The sequence below is a fragment of the Peromyscus maniculatus genome, chromosome 2 (assembly GCF_049852395.1).
Source record: "Peromyscus maniculatus bairdii isolate BWxNUB_F1_BW_parent chromosome 2, HU_Pman_BW_mat_3.1, whole genome shotgun sequence".
NCBI classification, from domain to species: Eukaryota; Metazoa; Chordata; class Mammalia; order Rodentia; family Cricetidae; genus Peromyscus; species Peromyscus maniculatus.
The window spans coordinates 166,922,475-166,943,920 of NC_134853.1; the positions used below are offsets into that span (position 1 = coordinate 166,922,475).

A 21,446-nucleotide genomic window follows, 5' to 3' on the forward strand; every position below is an offset into this window, starting at 1 on the left:
AACCAATCCATCCTTTCAGGAAGTCAGTGGGGGATGCTCAAAGAGGTCATCAGCTTCCTGGAGGGCTGCTGCAGACCCAGGAGGAAGTGTTGGGCCAGAGGGAGGGGCTGTCTGGGAGCGCTGGGCATTCCTAGGATGTGTCTCTTTCCCACTGTCCCATAAATCAATGAGATGGTAATCTAAGGGCAGGCGTGGGTTTCGTGGCCTTTCAGGTCGGTCCTATCTCTGTACCCACACTACCTTTGATCTTGGTAATGCCATGAGCTTAGTTGAAAGTTATCATTATCCCCCTATGATAGAAGGCGCAGGCAGGTCCCTGGGAAGCCGACAGGGCCACCTTCACGGATGTTCTGAGTCCAAACCCCAGACTTTTGATCTTGGGCCTGAGTCTCTGTACTTCTGCAGCGACACTGTCCCTGCTGTGGACCAGCCTGGGGACACCTTAAGTTCCGCCACCATTCCTGGGCCGGCAACACGGGTTTTAGGGAGAGACAAACTGTTGGGGACTTTTCTTCCCTTTTTCTAATTCTCTGGAGAATTCAGAAGAAAAAATGGGAGCTGGGTAAGAGGGCAGAGGGGCGTTCCTGAGGGCTGCAGGACACCCCTGGGACCCCAGGGAAGCAGGGCTCCCCAAACCCTCTAGCTCAGCTACACTCCTCTCAGATGGAGCCCTCCCAGGCCTCTCCCTGAGGCAGAGCCAAATTCTAGCTTAGGCAAAGGGTGTTTTCCTTCCCGGCGGACAAAACATCGCTGGCGCTTTCAGGAGGGGACTGAACAGTCTGTCCACTCTGGCGGCCTTCAGCCAGGATTCCTGGACGGACACAAGCATGCTTTCACAGGCAACAAGATTAATCATGCGTCTCCTTCCTCCTCCCCACCCTTTCCCAGTCACCCGCTCAGCTCTGCTTCACAGCGAACTTTCTGAGAAAACGCTGCCTAGTGGCCCCAGGAAGTGATCTTGAGCCCGGAGTCCTCCACCTCTTGACACAGCCTCCTGTACACAGTCCAACTTCCAGAACCCCAGTAGTCTCATGCTGGGGAACATCCTGCCCACCCTTTAGGGCTGTCCTGGCTTTGACACAGTGGTCTCCATGGACAGGTTGGAGTCACTAGGACCTCCCTCAGGGACTGCCCTCATGCAGTACGAGAGGAGCCTTCTAGAAGCTCTTGGCTGAGCTGCGGTCCCAGCCTCTGGTCCCCTGGGCCCTTGGTGTCAGGTGGCCAAAGCCGGGACAGAACAAGCAGAACAAGGGCCAGACTTGTCGGTACATGGCCCTCAAGCCACGCCCCAAGGGCTTGAGCTCAGACAGAACATTCGAGAGCATTCTTAGAGCTCCCGAAGCTCCTGAGAGACATCCTGAAGTCAGACCCACCGTACCTCCTCAGGAAGGTGGGAAGCTTTGGAAACTGGGCTCCCAGCCTGGCTCCCCTCAAAGTCACAACAGACCTAAACAGGAGGGCGCCTCCAGGCAGCTGAGCAAGGCCTGTGGGGTTGGCGCCAGGGCCCTGAACCCGCTGGGGCAAGCTGAACTCCAGCAGGAGGTGGCTACTCACCAGTAAGCAAGTTGTAAAACCCAGCTCAGACACAACATCTGGCAGCTGCTTCAGATAGTTTCTGTCTGCAGTTGGGGCTGCTTGCCGCCTCCTGTAAATCAAACCATGTGCATAGAGAACTGTGCCGGCTGACCACGGCACCCCAGTTTGGCATGGCACCAGCTGCGCCTTCTGTCCCCCAGTAGCCTGGGGGCTCACATTCCATGTCCTTGTAGGATCAATTCAGTGCAGCCCTGAAGCAAAAGCTGCAGGGATATGTGGCATCTCTGTCCCATCAGATGGAGGGAGATGAGAATTTGGTACTTGAAGTGTGATGTCGAAAGCTCACCCTCTATTTCTAGAGACTTCTGAGCTATGGCCATCCTTTCCAGAGACTGGTAGTATAGTGGGTCAGAGGGGAGACAGAGAGTCCCAGTTAGTGTGCATGGACGTGGTCACTAAAAGTTTGTAGCCAGAGCCTGGCCCTCTGGCTTCTGAGCCTGCCCTGGGCTCTTACCACAGAATATGGATCAAGTATGCCAAAACCTGGTGTCATAGAACTGGCCTAAGGTAAGAGGTCAGGGAGGGAGGACAATGACATGTGACTATTGATGACTGAGAACTCAGTTTGGCAGCAGCCCCCACGGGCTAGCCTGGGCTACATCTCTCACCTGTTTCTGTTGGAAAAGTCCTTCCAGGCACCCCAGTAACTGTCTTTGAGATGCAGGCAGAGGATTGTATGGTGGCCCCAAGTGACATGTCCATATTTTGAGACCAGAACCCATGGATAGGACTTCGTTTGGGGGAAAGAGTCTCAGAAGATGCCACTGAGTTAAGGACTAAGGTCCTTGGGCCCTGTGACAGGTGTTTTACGAAGACAGGCATAAAAACAGAGGGAAGGGGGGCTAGTTCATCTGGTGGGGGGCTAGTTCATCTAGTGGTGGGGCTAGTTCATCTAGTGGGGGGCTAGTTCATCTGGTGGGGGGCTAGTTCATCTAGTGGGGGGCTAGTTCATCTAGTGGTGGGGCTAGTTCATCTAGTGGGGGGCTAGTTCATCTGGTGGGGGGCTAGTTCATCTAGTGGGGGGCTAGTTCATCTGGTGGGGGGCTAGTTCAGCTGGGGGGGGCTAGTTAATCTGGTGGGGACTAGTTAATCTGGGGGAGAGGGCTAGTTCATCTGGTGGGGGGCTAGTTCAGCTGGGGGGGCTAGTTAATCTGGTGGGGACTAGTTAATCTGGGGGAGAGGGCTAGTTCAGCTGGTGGGGACTAGTTAATCTGGGGGAGAGGGCTAGTTCATCTGGTGGGGACTAGTTCAGCTGGGGGAGAGGGCTAATTCAGCTGACGAAATGCTTGCCTTAGAAGCATGGGGCCCTGTGTTAAGTAACCAAAGCCAGGTGTGGGGTGCATGCTTGTAACCCCAGAGCTAGGCAGAAACAGGTAGACCTCCGGGGCTCACTGGTCAGTTAGTATAGCCTGCTTAGAGAGCTCCATTGAGAGACATTGGCTTTAAAAGAAAGCAAAACAAAACAACGAAGTAGAGTTCATGAGGGGCAACAGTCAAGGTTGGCTCTGGCCTCCATAGACATGCCCACACAGACGTGCCCCCAACACAAACCAAGAGGAAGGTCATGGGAAGCTAAGGGAAGCCTGGAACCATCTGGAGCTACAGGAGACTCCCTCTAGAACCTCCAAGGAGAGTACATCCTTGTCTACACCTTGATGTTGTACTTCTGGCCTCCAGAGCTGTGGAGAACGTGGTATTTTTAGTCACCCAGTATGTGGCACTTTGTCATACAGCCTCAGGAAATGAATGGAACCCGGAACCTGGGACCGGAGACACTGAGCAGGGCCACCAAGCCCTTATCACTTGTCCCTTGCTGCTCCTGGCTCCCAGACTCAAAAAAAACCTAGACTTTGTTTCCTCCCAGAGAAACTGAGGCTCCTGGGTCCTGGCAATGGCCTTGAAGGATGCCTTCCTAGGAAAGGGCTGACTTTGGTAAACACCGCATACGCGCAAGGAACTCTGGGTGGCTGGGAACCATGCCTTTACTCTCGTACATCTATGGCTTACAAGTGTTCTGAACACCGCAGACACTGGCTCGTGTATCCTGAAAGAATCCCGAGGGAATGTTCTCCCCCTCTGAGGAACAAGGAGACAAGAAGAAATAATAAAGGAGAGTGTGAGGGACCAACCCCTTTCACAGGCCATTGGGAAGCAAAAGCAGCCAGATGCAAAAGGCCCCTGAACAGAAGAGCCAAGGAGGCAGAAAGTAGGTGCGTGGTTGCCAAGGGAAATGGGACATGATTGAGTGTGTGTGTGTGTGTGTGTGTGTGTGTGTGTGTGTGTGTTGTTTTAGATTGAGATGGAGGCTAATAATCAACATTGGGCTAAATGCCACTGAAGTGTGTACTTTAAAATGGTGAGTTTAATGTCATGTGATTTCAGCTTCATTGCAAATAAAAGGAGGGCTCCTGAGGGGACTTCCTGATAGAAAGGTCTTGCCTGAGCAGTGCCTTGGAGACCTGGTAACGTCACCAGGCCCCTGGTGCAGCTTTCCAGGAAGGCATTTCCTGGCCTCCACTCCAGGACTTCCCTGTGGACCCACTTCCCTGCACTCTGAAGAGGAGGCCTTTGAGCCTGGGTGGGGTGCTGGCGTTGCGGCCTTCGGCTGGCTCTCGGGGCTTCGGCCGGAGCTAAGGACAAAGCAGACCTGTCAGAGCCTTCGCTCAGCAGCTTCTGCACCAGGGCTGTCAGGAAGACCCTCGGGGCCTTCTGCAGGTCTCTGGAGGACCAGGGGGGACTGGCAGAGGGGTCTGCCTGGGTAAAGCTATGCACAGAATTCTGGGGTCTCAAGGACCTGGAGCCATTTTATCAGTCACCAGATTCTCCATGTTGGCATAGCAAGCTTGCTAGGGTTCTGTTTTCCCGGAAGTTCTGCCAGGTGGTTCAGATGCAGGGGCGTCTGTGGACTTCAGCTGACACACCCGGCTAGGGCCTGTTATTGATGGGCATATACAAGCCCTTAAGTATGTAGACATAAGTCCACCATCAGATGCCATCAGGACAGAGATGGGACCTAGGGACCTAGAGGACACCTTTCTGCCTGGAACATAGACCCAGAAGGGTTGCAGCTGGGTCTGGGCTGGAAGACAGACCTTGACCAGGTCAGCACTAGGACACTTCCATCTAGCAGCTAAATTCTAGCTACTGCCCCTAGCCTGGGCTTTTTTTTTTTTTTTTAACTGAGAACATCCCCTCTGCTCAGAAAATCATCATTAGACCTTCAGTGACAGCAGCAGATCTCCTATGGTCTACCAAAAACATAACAAAGAGATAATCTGAGTCTAGAAGAGGATCTTGAAGTCCGAGTGCCTCGGGAAGATGGACAGGCTTCCCACAGTCCTGGCTTCCCACAGCTGAGTCCTGAGAAGCCCTCGGAGAGTCATGCGCGGCTTCCTCCGGCTTGCTGGGCCAGGACATCATTTGTTGATCCTCCAGCCTGATCCGAGCTCATGATTTCCTCTCCGGTTGCCATGGCCCCATGCAGAAAACACAGCAAACTCCTGGCCCTGCGCAGTGCATTTATTTCAAATATTCCTTGTGGCTGGAACCCGACCATGTTTGGGTGTCTGGACTGGAACATGAAGGAACTGCTCTGTCTTCAGCCCCCTCCCCAGCTTCCCCAGCATAGTTTACAGTTCAGCAGAGTCCACATTCCTCATCCCGCCTAGGAGCGGGAGGGAGGCCGCTGCCCAGGATGAAGACAGAGGCGTCTTCCCATCTATGGCCAAGCCGGAGAGCCGGCTACCTGCTCGAAGGCAGGGGATTAATTACAACCAGATGGGCCAAGTCTGCACAGATGGTTTTATTAAAACTGTTCCCTTCAGCACAAAGGCCGGCTCCCCCAGAAGTCTCCTGGCAGCACAAAGGCCCTCATTTTGCCGATGCCTCCCCTACCCCATGCCTGACCCCTCTCCTCTGCCACCCTTTCAAAGGAGGCCCGAGTTCCAACTGCAACCCAGACATGAACTCCTGCCTAAAAATAACTCTAGACCCACCCTCTTCCCTCTGCCTACATCCGGGGCGGGTGTGGAAGTCTCCTTCCCCGGTATCCATCCACCTTGATCTGTGGACTACCTGAGAAGAAAGATTAATTAGGAGGTTAGATGCAGAATGCTTGGTTTGTCCCCCAAAGCCAAGTCCCAGTGTAGGAAGCCGTATCTTTCAGAAGAGCTAGAGTCTCTACAATGCGCCGGCACATGTTCTGTGATGGCCGCCCCTGCTCTGGGAGCCCCCAGCCCTTGTTATTTCTGTGACCGCCATTTTACAGAGGCTCACTCACCCAAGGTTACACCACCAATGTCAGGACCTCGGTGTGACTGGGGATTCCATGTGCTAGTAGTTCCTGGGCCGAGAGACCGCCACGGTGAAGTGAGTCCCTTTCCCTAGCAGCTTTGCAAGAAAGAGTGAAACCAGTCCCAAAGAGCATGGGTGTATCTCTTAAACGAGGTTACCTGGAGAGCGGGCATAGGGGTGGGGTGCAGGTCCCTGGGTCTGGCCCCAGAAATGCTGGTTGGGTCTATGGGGTGGGGTTGCTGCAATATGCATTTTTTCTTTCTCTTTCGTCCTTCCTTCCTTCCTTCCTTCCTTCCTTCCTTCCTTTCTTCCTTTCTTTCTTCCTTCCTTCCTTCCTTCCTTCCTTCCTTCCTTCCTTCCTTCCTTCCTTCCTTCCTTCCTTCCTTTCCTTCCTCTTCTCTCTCTCTCTCTTTTTTTTTTTTTGAGACAGGGTCCCATGTAGCCCAGGCTGGCCTCTAAATCACTATGTAGCCAAGGATGACCTTGAAGTCTTGCTCTTTCAGCCTCAACCTCTTGAGTACTGAGATTACAGACATCTGTCACCATGCCAGGTTGTGTTTTCTTTTCACAATTTTAATTGCTGTATGTTTTTTTTTTTTTTTTTCCCAGGCACCACAGTGTGCGTTAGAAGGTCAGAGGACAATCTGAGGAAGTCAGTTTTCTCCACCATATGGATCCTTGGATGAAACACTTAGCAGCAAGTGTCTTTACCTGCTGAGCCATCTTGGTGGCCATGCCAGACTTTCTGTGGTTCTGGGGAATGCAGTCCGGGCTTCATGCGGGTTAGGCAAGCACTCTACCAACCGAGTTACGTCCGCCAGCTCAGGAACTTGCATCTAACAACCCAGGATAAGGAAAACTGGTCAGGGGACTCTCAGCAAGGGACATGCTGAGTGGCTTGTGCCCCCTGACCAGGCACTTCCCACAGCACCCCCAGAGCCCCATGTGCCCTTCAGACAAAAAAACCCCAATGAGCTGCACACACACTCTCCGTGGTTCTCTGGAAACTAGTTATGACATATGAGCTCACTTAGTGAGTTTTTCAAGTTTCACAGTATCGTTCATCGTTCTTCTAAATAAGTCAGAATTCCGTCCTTCCCACAGGGCCTCAGTCTGCAGCAGTTGGTGGGATGGGTTCGCTGGGCAAGGTTCTTTCAACACCACACAAGCCTAAAGTCTTCCGATAAGCGCTGAGACTGGACTGAGGGGGCCATGCCAGCTGTCCATCTGGTCCTAACTAGCCCACGGTCATTTGAGTATTCCTCTTAGCTGTTCTTTGTGTGTGACGTCTGTGTGCACATATGACTAGGCAGAGGCTGGAGGCTGACAGCACGTGTTTCTGAGACGGGGTGCTCTCATGAAATCTGGAGTTCATGGATTTGGCATGACTGGCTGGCCTCCAGGGGCCTGCTTATCTCTGCCTCCCAGTACTGGGGTTTCGGATGCTTACTGCTGCTCCCAGCTTTCCACACTGGTGCTCTGACCCAAACTCGGGCCCTCAGGCTTGTGTGACGAGCCCTTGACGAGCCATCTCCCCAGTTCTCACACTAAGCCTTTAAACCAGGCGATGAGAGGTTCAGCAGCATGCGGAATCCTTTCCTATTAGGCTTAGCGAGTGCCTGGAGTTACAAGCTTTCTGCAAAAGTGAAGTGTACCCTAGGATGGTCTCCTCACTCTCTGGCAAGCACCCCACTCTTAGGCCAGGCCAAGGAGTGGCAAGCAACACAGCAGACAGAATCATTGGCTGGCTGGCAGAGGGCTTAACCCTGTATGTCCCCCCCCACCCCCCCGTTCCCCAAGGCACACAGGACTCAAAGACAGTTTCATATTTTAACAAACTTTCCTTTATTAGGTTACTGTTATGAATCATCATAAAATAGAACAGAACAAGAGTTTCAAAACTATACATGCCATGAGGCTTTATGCTGATGGGACAGCAGGGAGGGGTGGCGAGGCCTGGGTGACAGAGTATGGGGATTTGGGTGAGCCTGGCAATTCACCAGCATCCATGGCGTACAGCTGGACCAAGATGAGAAGCTGCGATCTGTACAGTTGAATATGATCCCAGTTGAAAATGGGAACAAGTGAAATTTTACAATCTGACAAGGCCCCCAAAGGGAACAAAACAAAACAAAACAAACAAAAACCCTCAAAAGTTCAAAATATGAAGGGGATAATTTACATTCTTTATCTAGTCTTGGCACCAATTTTGTGCTTTAAAAGAAGACTGGGAAAAAAGGTACCTACAGCAGCTGCTTAAAACAATTCTTACAAATATATATATGTAAATATATTAAACATTTTCAACATAAAGTCATCTATTGTACCTGTGCAGAATGAGCAGAACTCAGACTCGACGGGAGTTGGTTTCTTTCCTTCTTTTTCCTTTTTTTAAAGGACAAGGTTTCACATAGCACTGGGTGGCCACAAACTCACCATGTAGCTGAATTCCTCATCCCCCTGCCTCCACCTCCTGACTTCTGGGATCACGGGTGTCTCACCATGCCTGATTTTCCTCGGTACGGGGGTGGAACCTGAGCTCCCTGCATGCTAGGCAACCGGGCTACATTCCCAACTTAGGGAGTTGATTTCAAAGTAAGAGAAAGGGCAGGAGAGCAGGGGCAGGTGATGGAATGCTCCATGAGGGTGCCGCTGCGGACGGGCAGTCATCTCCTGCTGTCTCAACACCCCACTCCCGAGGCCTGAGGCTGGTGTGGCGGGGTCATGATGAGTGTTGCTCCATGTGGCTCTTGAGCCTGAGAGGCGCAGGCTTCCATGATCTCCACTCTGCTCTTGGTCTCTTACACTGCTTTGCCTATAGCTTTGGACACTCCACTCAACCCCGTTCATCCTGATGGTGCTCCAGGCCCAGAGCTCTGAGGATGCCAACAGGAAACACCAGAAAAGTCAGGTGTGAAATTCAAAACTCATGGAAGACAAGAGACTCAGACACGTGCAATGGTGTGTGAATGTCCAAGGCAAGCGGCAACCTGGACATTCGGACTTGCACAGCCCGATAATTCTCCTTGGGGCCTGCTCTGGTGCTGGTGCGGAGCCCTTTGGAAACCGGGTCGAAGGATCTACACCATGGCACACTTAGGTCTGTGCACACCAGTTCATATGCCACAGGCATGTCCCGGGAAAAGGGGCAGGTGTGGCACACACATTCCAGGGAGGTGGCAGGTGGGGGGGGGGCAACAGAACACACCAAGGGAGGTGACCCAACAATGTTTCCTTTCTAAATGGAATAAATAAACGGCCTTTGCTACTGTTTCAAGAATAAATACAGGGCAAGGAGCACCAACAGCTGACATTGAAGCCGGGCACTCGTTGGCCCAAGGGAGGTCCAACCTGGGGTTCTGCCTCAGTGTCCATGGTATGTGACATCCTGAGCTTCATCTGTGTGCCTTGTCCTGGCCATTCCTGCTTTGGGAATCTGCCCTGGAGCTCTGGCATCTCCCACTAATCTCACCTCCCAGGACCCTCAGGTGGCTGCAGACTCTCCGCCGGGTGGGGAGCAGCCCACTCCACGTGAGAGCAGACAGGGGCCCGACAGAGGCTTCCATAGACGTTTATTCTCTGCATCTGGTTCAGGGAAGGGCCTGGATGCTGCTGCTGCTGCTGCTGCTGCTGCTTCAGCCAGTGTTGGGAAGGGAGGAGAGAAGTCCCTTGGCATTGGGCCGCCTAGCAGAGGCGGCTGGTAGGATGAGAAGACACGTCTGCCCATGGCTGAAGGTGGGCATCCATCCCAGGCGCGGGGCTCAGTGGACCCCAACGGCTCTGTGGGTTGGCACCAGGTGGCTGTCGTGTGGCGGCCCTGGGATGTGGGTCACTGGTAGAGGAGGTAGGCCTTGAGGGAGGCAGGTAGCGGCAGAGCGGGGATGGCACCCAGGCGTTCCTTTCCCAGAGCTAGGCGCACCGAACGCCGGCACAGGTCCATGAGCGGCAGGGGCTCCGCTGGAAAACCAGGGAAAGAGAAGGAGAACCTTAGCAAAGCTCGGGAAACTTCTAGAATAGACCGTGCTTACACCATGCCCACGGTTAGCACTGAACTGAGTGGATTTTAGCCAGCAGATCACTCCCACACGGGATTGGAAATTCTGAACTGTTCTGATGACCGCAGAGAAGGCTCACTGGACCAGACAGGTTCTGAGGCCCTCGGCTGACGGGATGCAGTCCTCCCCCAGCAGTGATCAGCTGCAATGGAGCAACCAGAGAGGCCGCTGCTGTTCTCACTCCCTTTACAGAAAAGGGAACTGAGAGCTACCATCTTGAAAACTTGCCTAGGCTTGCCCTGCTGAGGAGAGGGGGCTGGGACCTGAAGGAGCTGTTCCTGGTCTCCCTGTGGGGTCACTTGTGCCCTGTCTGGACAAAAGGTACCCGTCAGTGTGAGCAGCTCCAGGGCAAATGGGACCCAGCTCTCAGGACTCCCCATTCCAGTCACAGGCCCCAGACAGGCTGTGGAGGGGAGGCCCTTGTCTACCACCCAGCTTCTACTTCCAAGAGCCTCTCAGGTACTGTCCTTGCCTTCCTTTTTCCGAAGAGAACAATGAGGAACAGAAAAGGTGCCAAACAGGCTGGGGTAGAGGCTCAGGTCCAGTTCCGGGCACCCTGTGCCTAGCATCCATGGTCTGAGCTACCATACTGTATTGCCCAAGACATCCGACAGGGAAACTGGAAATGCCAGCCTGGCTGCAGCTGGAACCCCAAGGGTACTCAAGGCCACCTCCCTGCACTGTCCTAACAGCAGCCCAGATGTTTCCCAGCCAGAGGAACTCATGACAGCTGTCTCAGGTGTCCAGATTAAAGACTGGCTTCCCCTCCCGGCCTCCGAGGCCCCTGTGTTCTGTCCTGCGGAGGCAGCCCTGGCCAGCTGGCACCTCAGAGTTCTTCAGTCTGAAAACTGTTTCCCCCAGGCTTCTCAACACCTTGAGTGTGGGCAGACCCTGCCAACCGGCATCCCCAAAGCAGTCCCTCCCACTCTGCTTGGGACCAGGCACAAATGCACACGTGGAATTGTTCAGTGCCCCCAGGTCCTGGGGCTATAAATAGCACAAGCAAATGGACTGTGGCTCAGTCGGCAGCCACCCCTTGATGGCAAGTTTCTGTTGTGAGGCAAAAAAGAAACAAATAGAAAAAAAAAAAAAAGCTCAGAACGAACTTTCCCCCCAAATCTCACTCCACTGAAAAAGTGGGCCCTTTGAAAAATGTGTGTGCTTCTTCTTTTGTGTGTACATGCTCATGTGTGTACAGATGAACGTGGTGAGGGACACGCATGCATGTGAATGTGGAAGCCAAAGGACAGCCTTAGCTAACATTCCTCAGGAAAGCCAGCCATCATGGTGCTGACTGTTCTGAGACAAAGTCACGGCCTGTAGTTCACCAGGCTGGCTAGCCTCAGACATCTGCCTGGTTCTCTGCCTCCCCAGTGCTGGGGTTACATGTGCACACATCACACCTGGGAGTCAGACTCAGGGCCTCATTCCTGCGAGGCAAGCATTTTCCTGAGCCATTTCCACAATGCTAAAGTGCCTTCTTCTGTTAAAATTTCAATATTTACCAACGTGCCTCAAAACATTAAAAATAACCCCTTTAAGGGCTGGGGACGTAGCCCAGTGGTAGAGCATGTGCTTAGCACGTGCAAGGCCCTGGGTTGAGACCCTATCACCAAATAAATAACATTAAACATGACTGAAGACTGGGTTCTATGTCTGAGAGAAGGCGGAGACCACCAATGGGTGCAGGATCCTATGGGGTTGAGAGAACGGTCTGATGCTGACTGTGAGGTTACTGGGTGCTTCAGATGGATGAATTAGAATATGTTAGCTAAACTGTACCTTACACCAGCTGTTCCGGAAAAGAACAATGTGTGCGTGTGTGTGTGTGTGTGTGTGTGTGTGTGTGTGTGTGTGTGTGGTGACTCAGTCTAGAGGTGCTCGCCATGAAAGAATGAGGACCTGAGTTCAGTTCCCAGAGCACATGAAAAAAGTTAGGCATGGCAGCACACACTCAGAATCTCAGTGCTGGGAGGCAGACGTGCGAGGATTCCTGGGGCTCACTGGCTAGCGAGTCCCAGGTCCCAGAGAGCAGGTGGAAGTACTCCAGGAATGACACCTGAGGCTGCCCTCTGGCCTCCACAGACATGTGCATATGCACCCACCCATATACATGTGCATATGCACCCACATACATGTGCATATGCACCCACCCGCATACATGTGCATATGCACCCACATACATGTGCATATGCACCCACCCGCATACATGTGCATATGCACCCACATACATGTGCATATGCACTCACCCACATACATGTGCATATGCACCCACCCGCATACATGTGCATATGCACCCACCCGCATACATGTGCATATGCACCCACCCGCATACATGTGCATATACACCCACCCGCATACATGTGCATATGCACTCACCCACATACATGTGCATATGCACCCACCCACACTCACACCCTGCCCACAGAATAAACCTGAGCTGATGGGGTGGCTTAATGTGTAAAAGTGTCTGTTGCATATACTTGATGACCTGAGTATGATTTGGTGGCATGGGTGTGCCAGCACTCACACATGTACACATCACACACACACACACACACACACACACACACACACACACACACACACACACACAGAAAACTGCAGCCATAGCCTCTCAGGAGAGAAATCCAAGCAGTGATGGTTTTGAATGGGAAGCTTTGCAATAGATCTTTTCCTAGATAACGCACAGTAATCGCCTGGAGCCTGGAGGCAGGAGCAGAAAGTAAAGGAGTTTCATCCATCCATGGCCAGCTAGACTCTGAAACCAGAAGGCTTAACTGCAGCCTTTGGCCAGTACCTGGCGGCTGTAAGGTGGCCCTCCTGCATGGCAGAGTGGGGACCCTCTGTGTTTCCTCCCCTCCGCTTGGGAATGCCACCATCTGGTGTCACTGGGACAAAGGGCCTGGGGCTGCCCAGCGTAGTCTTTCAGGAGGATGTGGCTCAGCCCCACTTGGGGGTAGAGGGGCTTCCCCAAGGACTGGAGGGCTGTTGAGGAAGCACCAGGAGTCATGGAATGTGGCCCAAGAGCCTCACCAGCCCAGACGGTATTCCCACCATGAACCCCTTGGCATTGTGAGTTTCAGGCCGCCTCATAGATACCCGTGAAGAAAGTTTCCAAACCAGAGGACTAGGACTGAACAAGCCCTGCTCCAGCTCCTGTGACTCAGGACCGACACTGTAGCTGCCGCCACCACCGCCACCATGGTGCATGGAGCATGTGCTGTGGACCCGGGAGGACTGTTGCCCAACCTAGAGATGGGCAGCCCAAGGTCTAAGCACCAAGGACTCTGAAGGGATGCAGTAGACACCTCATTCACCCGTGCAGAAAGCAGGCACACAGTGGGTGGGGGTGGGGAGTGTCTGTGAGACGGTCATGAGCTGTGGGGCCTTCCAGGACCAGCTACAGGATGGGCAGCTAATGGCTGTGGTGATGCGTTAAGAGCTGAAAATATAATCAGAGTGAACCAGGCACTCTGTGAACAAGAACAAACAGGTCCCATCCCCACCCTTGCAGAAGAAACAGTACACAGAGCTGTGCTCTGCCTGCTTTTCAAAGTCTGGGCAGAGATGAGAATGCATGGATCATGCAAAGAGACATTGTTCCAATTTTAATTAGGCACTACCAGGACCCAGGAAAGTCCCTCCCACTTCAGTACTTCTGGCAGGAGCTACAGGCTTGCTCCCTGTTCCATCCACAGCCCAAGTGTCCACCGCTGTTCCACTGAGCTGGTGGGTACATGTCCTGTTGGCTGGAGCCTCTGGCCACCTATGCTCATCTCAGGAGGCCGAGGTGGCCACTGATTTAATTGTTTGTATGAATGACAGATGGGGGGGGGGAGGGCTGAATGTGCAGCAAAGACACCAGGAAGTAAAATAGACACGATTTCCAGGAGCAGAAGGTTGAGGACCTGAAGAGCCCACATGCCAACTTCTGCATTTCTAAGAGGAACAGCTTCCTAGTGGCCTAGTCAGAGCTGCACAGTCCCAGAGCCCCAAACCTGAGACTCCTGTGGTACTCTGAGAAAAACCGGACCCAACTGAAGCTTCAAAAGTACCGTGCGAGCTGGGGAGATGGCTTAAGAAAAGCACTTGAGTAAATATGAGGACCAGACTTTGGATCCCCAGGACCCAGTACATGCCAAGTGGACGCGGCAATCTGTCTGTAATTCCAGCCTTGGAAGATAGAGACGGGTTCCCCAAGCAAGCGGCTAGCAAAGACTAGCCACATCAGTGAGCTCTGAGTTTGACTGAGAAACCTGCCTCAACGAGTAAGGTGGAAGTTATTGAGGATGCTGCTTCCTGACATCAATCTCAGACTTCCACGGGCACATGCACCCCTGCAATGCACCCCGACTCACGTACCCATGCACATGCCCCCCACACATGCACCCCCCTCACAAACACATTCATACTCACAAATGGGAAATAATTAAAGAAAAAAAGGCAAGTGTTTGTCCAGTCTATAACCGAGAAGGGACTCCAGTTCAATGATGGTGCTCACTCCCATGGTACCTGCAGCTGGCCTAAAAGCAGCTGGCAGTGAAAATACTCATGGGAAGATTTAGAATGTTCTGAGTGGAAGTAGCCATTGTGTTTATTCTTTGTATTAACCAGTTCTCACAAGAGGAGCCATGAAACCTCAATGCCTTGTCCTTGTCCCCAGGAGAAGGACAACTGATACCTCTCCAAATGATACAGGTGCTCTTGGTCCCTGCCCCCCAAACTCTCAGCACCTGCTGTGCTCATGAGGCCAGGGTTTCTGAGAGAGGCACTAGAACACTTCTTATTGGTGTGACACTCTCTGAAGGAAGTCCTGGCAGGGCAGGGTAACGAGTCTCCCCAGAGCGCGGCTTGGATGCAGGAGAATGAGAAGCCATCATTGTGCTGGGGCAGCCAGAGCGTCAGCAGGAGAGGCAGACACTCACTCTGAGAACTGGCCAGGAGTGGAGGGAGGCAGGCGGGCAGCGACAGCTACAAACTAAAAGCCAACAGCCCGGCCTGCTGGCGGCAGGGGACTGACTCTCCCCCGGAGCCCCCGCGAGGTCGGACCCTGCTGACAGCTCCATCTCGGACATCTGACCTCCTGAACTGTGACAGAATATATCTCTGTTGTTTTAAAGGCCTGGCTCAGGGTAATTTGTTCCGACAGCCCCAGGAAATGAGTATAGCATCCTTCTTCCTCCACCAGGCACCAGGCCTCAACCCTGCTCCACCCACTCGACTCCTGGCGAGGTCCTCAACAAGCTCCTGTTGCCAAGGCAGCTGTCCGCATTCCTGACCTGTCATTACTTTGTCTTTCCTGAAACTTGTTCTTCCCTTGGCACACAGCACCCTCTCTTGGGACCCTCTGGACTCACGGCCTGCTTCTCCTGGGCCTCCCCCTCCTAACAGAGTCCAGTGTCAGCCCTCAGGCCTGGCTCTCCATCCCTCGGGGTGCTCTCATCCAGGGTCATGGTGTATTTGTTGTTGTTTTAAGTGTGCTGGGGATGGAACTCAGGGCCTTACACAAGCTTGCTACCCCTAAGCAACACCCCTAGCCCAAGACCCACGGCTTTGAATGCCATCTATACACGGACGAACTCCCCTGCTGGTCCCTGTGTCTAACTCCAGGCTCGTAGGTCCACCTGGATTAACTTCCGCCCCACGTTCCGCCCTACAGCGTTCCCATCTGACTGCAGCCATATCCTTCAACCTGCTCAGGCCCAACACCGGGAGTCATATCCTTGACGTGCTTTCTCATTTCTTAGACACAATCTACTGAGGTGCGCATTCTGCACCTCAATACGGCTGCCTCGACCTCCTCTATAGCTCTTGCCTTGCCTCAAGCCTAGTTCTCTCTTACCCCACAAACTGTCATGGCGGCCACTCGTGCCTATCATCAGTCAAGGGATCCTTGTGAGGCATGAGTTGCCCCTCAACAATGCTCTGAGGTGTCAGTGTAAGCAGGTGATGGCTCCAACACATGCCAACTCTTCCTACTCTACCCTGGCAGCAGGGCTAATGATAACACGCCACCCTCAGATGTCCTGCTCAGCGTCCAAGGAAATGGCCATATCTATGATCCTATCTGCATCTTCCAAAGTCAACCACATAGAGCCAGGACGATGGGAAATGGGAGGCCAGGGGTCTTGGCATTGTCTGGCACTCAGTTAAGCTGAAGAGAGCCCGGAGTGTGTATCACTGACCAGGAAGTAACTTGATGTGGCAAGCTATGTCTATCTGGATCTTAGCTGCCATGACAGATGTCTGAGTGAGGCCAGCTTCCAACAGCTTATTCCCATCCTCACACTCCCATCCAACCTCTTTAGACTTTTCCAGTAGGGCTGGAGTTCTGGATTGAAGGAAAAAGAAAAGGCGAGCAAGCCTTCATCTTTCTCTGCTTCCTGACTATGGATGTAATATGACTAGCTGTATCATACCTTCCCCACACGATGGATGTAGCCCTCAGACTGCGAGCCAAAGCAACCCTTCCTCCCTCCCTCCCTCCCTCCCTCCCTCCCTCCCTTCCTTCCTTCCTTCGCTGCACTCGTCAGGTATTCTGTCTCTCCACCTGATGCAGAGCTGAGTACCATCTGTTCACCGGACATGTGTCTACGCCTCTAGGATGCCACTGATGAAAATGCCATGTGAGCTACCCACGGCTGGCCAAGGGCAAACACGCCCCAGGCCCCTCTTGACTGCTAAGGATCGGTATGCTGTATGGGAGCTGGGATACAAGGAAACCATGCAAATTCTCAGGGCTCCTGAAAATATTAGCAGGCCTGCTGCCGAATGACGCGGTTAGGTAAATCGCATGGAGCCCAGATCTGGTGTCTGGGAGGCAACAGGAGCCCCAGCAATCCTCCCATCTGTCAGTCTGCAATGAAGGAGCCACCCCCCCCCACCCCCAGGCATTACTGACCACTCCTCTGCAGGGAGGAGGGAGGCAGGCCCAGAGCCAGGGTTCCCTGAGAACCTAAACCAGGACACTTGCATCCAGGAGTCCCAATCTCCACCCATCCCTGCAAATTTGGTTGTGGACTTACGCCACTTATTCCTGTAACAGACCCGCAGAACTTGCTCTGCTAGTTCCCTGGTCCAGGCCTGAGATGACTTCCGCAGGGAGGCTCCCTTCTAGGGGCACACTCGGCCACATGTGCCAGGAGTGCCATACCCTTTGTGCTGGGCTGCACCGGGAACGGAGCAGGCAGGAACTCTGCAAGTGCAGATGCCTCCACCCAACAATGGGTTCCCCGCCATCGTCCAGGTAAAGCCTGGGTAGAACATGGAAAGGAAATGGAAGAGGCTTCTGGGAGATCCAGGAGTTGACTCATGTGTCTGACCCCTCTCACATTCCAGTGTCTTCCGAAGACTGACTTGAGAGAGGGGTGAGGCAGACTTAGGGATCCTGCAGGGTCAGAGATGATTGGATAGTCCAGATCTGTCTCCTGACATCAGTGAGAGCCACGCCTATCACTTTGGGGCTAGGGTTTAGAGTGCCAGTGTTTTAAAACAGCCATGTGGTTGGGGCTTTCTGGTTCATCCCCTTCTGGAGACAGGATACGCAGACCACAGGAGACACCCCTGTAGGAAATGAACTCCCAGAGAGGGGGCCTGGCATGGGGTGGATGGTTCTGGAGCACAGCTCCCATGTGCACTCTGGCTGGGCAGTCATGGGCCTGCACCTGCCGCCAGCATAGTACAGCTGCTGCAGCAAGCCATTTCAGCACAGAGAACGGCCACACCCTTTCCCAAAGGACAGGCAGAGTCAGTGCTGACTCAGCAGAGTCCCCATTCCAAGACCAAGCAAGTCTTTCTCATGACTATAGTGCAAAGGAGTGTCGTACTCTGGGAGACGAAGACTCAGAATCTGGACAGAATTGATAAAGGTCCCTGACTTTCACTATCTAAGAAGCCAGGAGCATCCCCAAGGCTACAAAGCTCAACTCGGTGACATTGGCTACTGTGCTAGAATACGGTCAACTACAGCTAAAGGCTGGAAGCATGTCAATCAGAGAATAAGAAGAACCAGTCATTCACTCATGTATTTATCTGCTTATTACTCCATCACCCATCCATCCATCCATCCATCCATCCATCCATCCATCCACCCACCCACCCACTCACTCATCCACCCATCCATTACCCATCCACCCACCCACCCACCCACCCACCCATCCATCCATCCATCCATCCACCCATCCATCCGTCCGTCTGTCCACCCACCCACCTATCCATCCATCCATCCATCCATCCATCCATCCATCCATCCATCCATCCATCCATCCATCCATCCATCCATCCATCCGCTATTCACGAAGCACTGCCAGGGATTCCAGCAGACTCTGGACAGAATTTCTCATTTAGCCAGGTATAGGTCAAGAATGATGAGGCAGTTTGAATGAATTTGGCCTCCATAATTCGATAGAAAGTGGCACTATTAGGAGGTGTGGCTTTGTTGGAGGAAGTGTGTCACCATGGGGGCGGGCTTTGAGGTTTCCTATGCACAGGATACCGTCCATTGTCTCAGTTGACTTCAAGATGTAGGACTCTCAGGTATTTACTCCAGCACCACATCTGCCTGCACACCACCATGCTTCCCACCATGATGATAATGGACTGAACCTCTGAAACTGTAAGCGAGTCACCCCAATTAAATGTTTCCTTTAAAAGAGTTGCTGTGGTCATGGTGTCTCTTCCCAACAATAGAAACCCTAATGAAGACACGCAGCCCGTATGGATACAAACACTGGACTATCTCCTTGAAGACATTTTCAATCCAGTAACTCCACAAACTAGCCAGGGCCCTAGGGATGTGGGGGACAACGCGCTTTAGACAGAGCAGGGAACACTTACGATCAAGTCCGTTCAAGTAGCGCATGCGGATCTCACAGTGGCCCCAGACGGCGCTCACTACAGGATACAGTTTTTTACCCTTGAGTCCCCGAAAAGCCACTCCCATGTACTGTCCATCCACAATGAAACTCAGGGTCCCATCATCCATGTCCAGGGCCACAAGAAAGGAGTCAGGGACAATGAATGTCTCGTCCGGCTCCAGAAAGGCTGGGTACGTTTTACTTGGCTGGTTCTTGCCGTCATGGTAGAGACGGTTGCGCCCCAAGTCCCAGCCCCAGGACTCGTGGTTATTCCCTACGAGGGTTGTGTACCCCACAGAGTGCAGAGGGGCATCCGCTGTGGCCACCCCCACCACAGCATGTGTGCCTCGCTGCCTCATGGCCCATGTGATCTGCCACACATGCAGTCCACGTGTGTACCCAATTTTGCCCCTGATAGCGTCTGTGCTCTGGGCCACCGGATGCCGGTGAAAGATCAATTTGTCATCTTCCTTCACGAAGACATTGAGCGAGCGGTCATTATTGTTCCAGGAGTGGAGCAGCTGGACATCGTAGGGCACGGGAGGCATGTCGAGCAGCAGGTCCAGCCGGGTGGGCTTGCAGTAATCCAGACCCTGGAGCTCCTGCTTCAGAGGTCGGTATGAGGGGTCCCGCATGTCCACAGTCTTGATCCCTCCCGTGACCTTCTGACCCATGTTGACCTTTGCTTTCACCTTTTCAATGACTCCCAAGGCAAACTCATCAATCTTGGAGTCTTTGATTCCAGATTTCTAATCAGGGCCGGACAGGATTCCTAAGGAAGGTTGCTAGGCGATCTCCGAAGGTTGAGGAGTATTCAGTATTGCCTAATGGATGGAAAGAAAAACAGGAGAGTGGGTGAGAAGGGTGCAGCAGCCGGGGAAAGATTACAGAGGAACACAGAGCACACACACCAATAGGTCTCAGCAGCTTGGAACCCTGGCACGCACTGAAATGTCCTCGTCCCTCTGGCTACACTGTCACAAAGGTAAAGGGGCCATCCGCCCCATGGTCTGTGTGGAGAGGCAGAGGTGGGCTTGGGGCCTGAGAACTGCTCTCAACGTGCTGGGTCCGTCTGAGACACAGGAGATGCCATTGGGGCTTCTTGGTGGTGTTCCACAGTCAAAAGGCCAAGGTGGCAGCGTGGACCCCGGAGGAAGCCTCAACTCAGTGACACCTTGGTCAGAAAGAAGGGATGCACACCACTTGGCTTCCCTGCGCGGAATCCGAACCACAGCACAGGCGGATGGAGACACCGGGCCCAGCCGTCCCTCTTCTTCTCCAGCACAGTCACCTCTGACAGTCGTGACACCAGGTTGCCCCAGGGAGGAAATCCTGATCTAGACAGCAGTTCAACTGAGTGCATGCACACTCAGCCAGGCTCTGAGGCCCAGAGGTCCGTACCCTGCCTGGACTGGAGCCATCAACCAGGCTTTCCTCAAGGGCCCTGGCTGGGCCCTGGATTCAGGACAGGGAAGGGGCAAGGCTCACCCACTAACCCACACGTGGTTCTGGGCGAACTCGCAGATAATCAACTGCTTTGTTAGAAGAAACCCTTCACAGAAGACAGCGTTCCTTCCTCCTCGAGTCTTCCTGCTCAGCATGGCAGGCGGGAGGCCTAACCCCACACCTCCTCTTTCCTCTCTGGCTTCCCCATCTCCAGGATCTGTTAAGGGGAGACCTCACTACAGCTGTCTACTTGATCTCCAGTGGTGACCGAGGGGAGGCGGCAGTGGCGGCTAAGGGTCGGGCTGACGCCGCTCCCCCACCTGCCCCTGCCCGCCCAGCTTTGGATCAGGGAAAACAGAAAAGCATCTGCACTCCTCATGAGCAGGTGCTCTCTGCCACCCAAACCTGGGAGGCTGGAAAGACGGCTCAGTGGGTAAAGGGGCCGGCCTCACAAGCGTGAGCCAGAGTTCAGATCCTCAGAACCCACAGAGAAGCTGGGTGTGTGTGGCAGCCCAGCTATGATCCCAGTGCACCTGGGGGTGGACACAGGCTCTCTCCAGAGCAGGCTGGCTAGACAGACTAGCTAAAGTAGTATATTCAATGAAAGATCCTTCCCTCAACATGTAAGATGGAGAGGTGAAAAAGACACCTAGTGCCGTCCTCCAACCGTCACGCACATGTGTACACGTACACACACACACACACACACACACACACACACACACACACACACACAGGAGGTGGGACAGGTCTGCAATGGGACCAACGTAAGCTGCTGTCCTCTTGGCTGGGAAAAGACCACCATGAGAATGATGTCTTCTGGGTGGAAAGGTCTCCTGGAGGTTCAGTCCCAGGGGAAGGATCTAGGTAGGAGCATGTACCCAATGCCCTTATCCTGTGGTCAGGTCATACCTTCCTTCTTGGTGCCAGAGAGAGCACATGGCATGCCCTCCACCCCAGCCCCCAATGCCAAAGATACAGGCATCTCTACAGAGACAAGGGAGGCCTGCTGCCCCCAAATCTGCATAGACCTGAGGTGCCCCTTTGCAGCTGAGGACTGCACCAGGTCCACAAAGCCCTGTGGATACTGTGACCCTATTTCTGGATGTCTAGGCACAACAATCGTAGTTTCTCTCATCTTTCTTTGTGATACTGAGGATTACACCTAAAGCTTTGCAGCTGAGCGTGATGGTGCACA

The 21,446-nt window shown here is 53.3% G+C and overlaps 1 protein-coding gene across 4 annotated transcripts in view; it reads right to left on the reverse strand.

Annotated features, from left to right (window-relative positions):
• Positions 1-7,710: 7,710 nt before the first annotated feature.
• Positions 7,711-21,446, reverse strand: part of Spsb1 (splA/ryanodine receptor domain and SOCS box containing 1) — a 63,273-nt gene continuing 49,537 nt past the window's right edge. For all 4 annotated transcript variants that reach the window (XM_015994127.3, XM_006975213.4, XM_042272463.2 and 1 more), the window contains exons 2-3: positions 18,783-19,626; positions 7,711-9,846 (exon numbers count right to left, since the gene is read on the reverse strand). In XM_015994127.3, the coding sequence (XP_015849613.2) occupies positions 9,719-9,846; positions 18,783-19,476 (822 nt within the window). In that variant the 5' untranslated portion in view covers positions 19,477-19,626 and the 3' untranslated portion in view covers positions 7,711-9,718. The remainder of the gene's footprint in view (positions 9,847-18,782; positions 19,627-21,446) is intronic.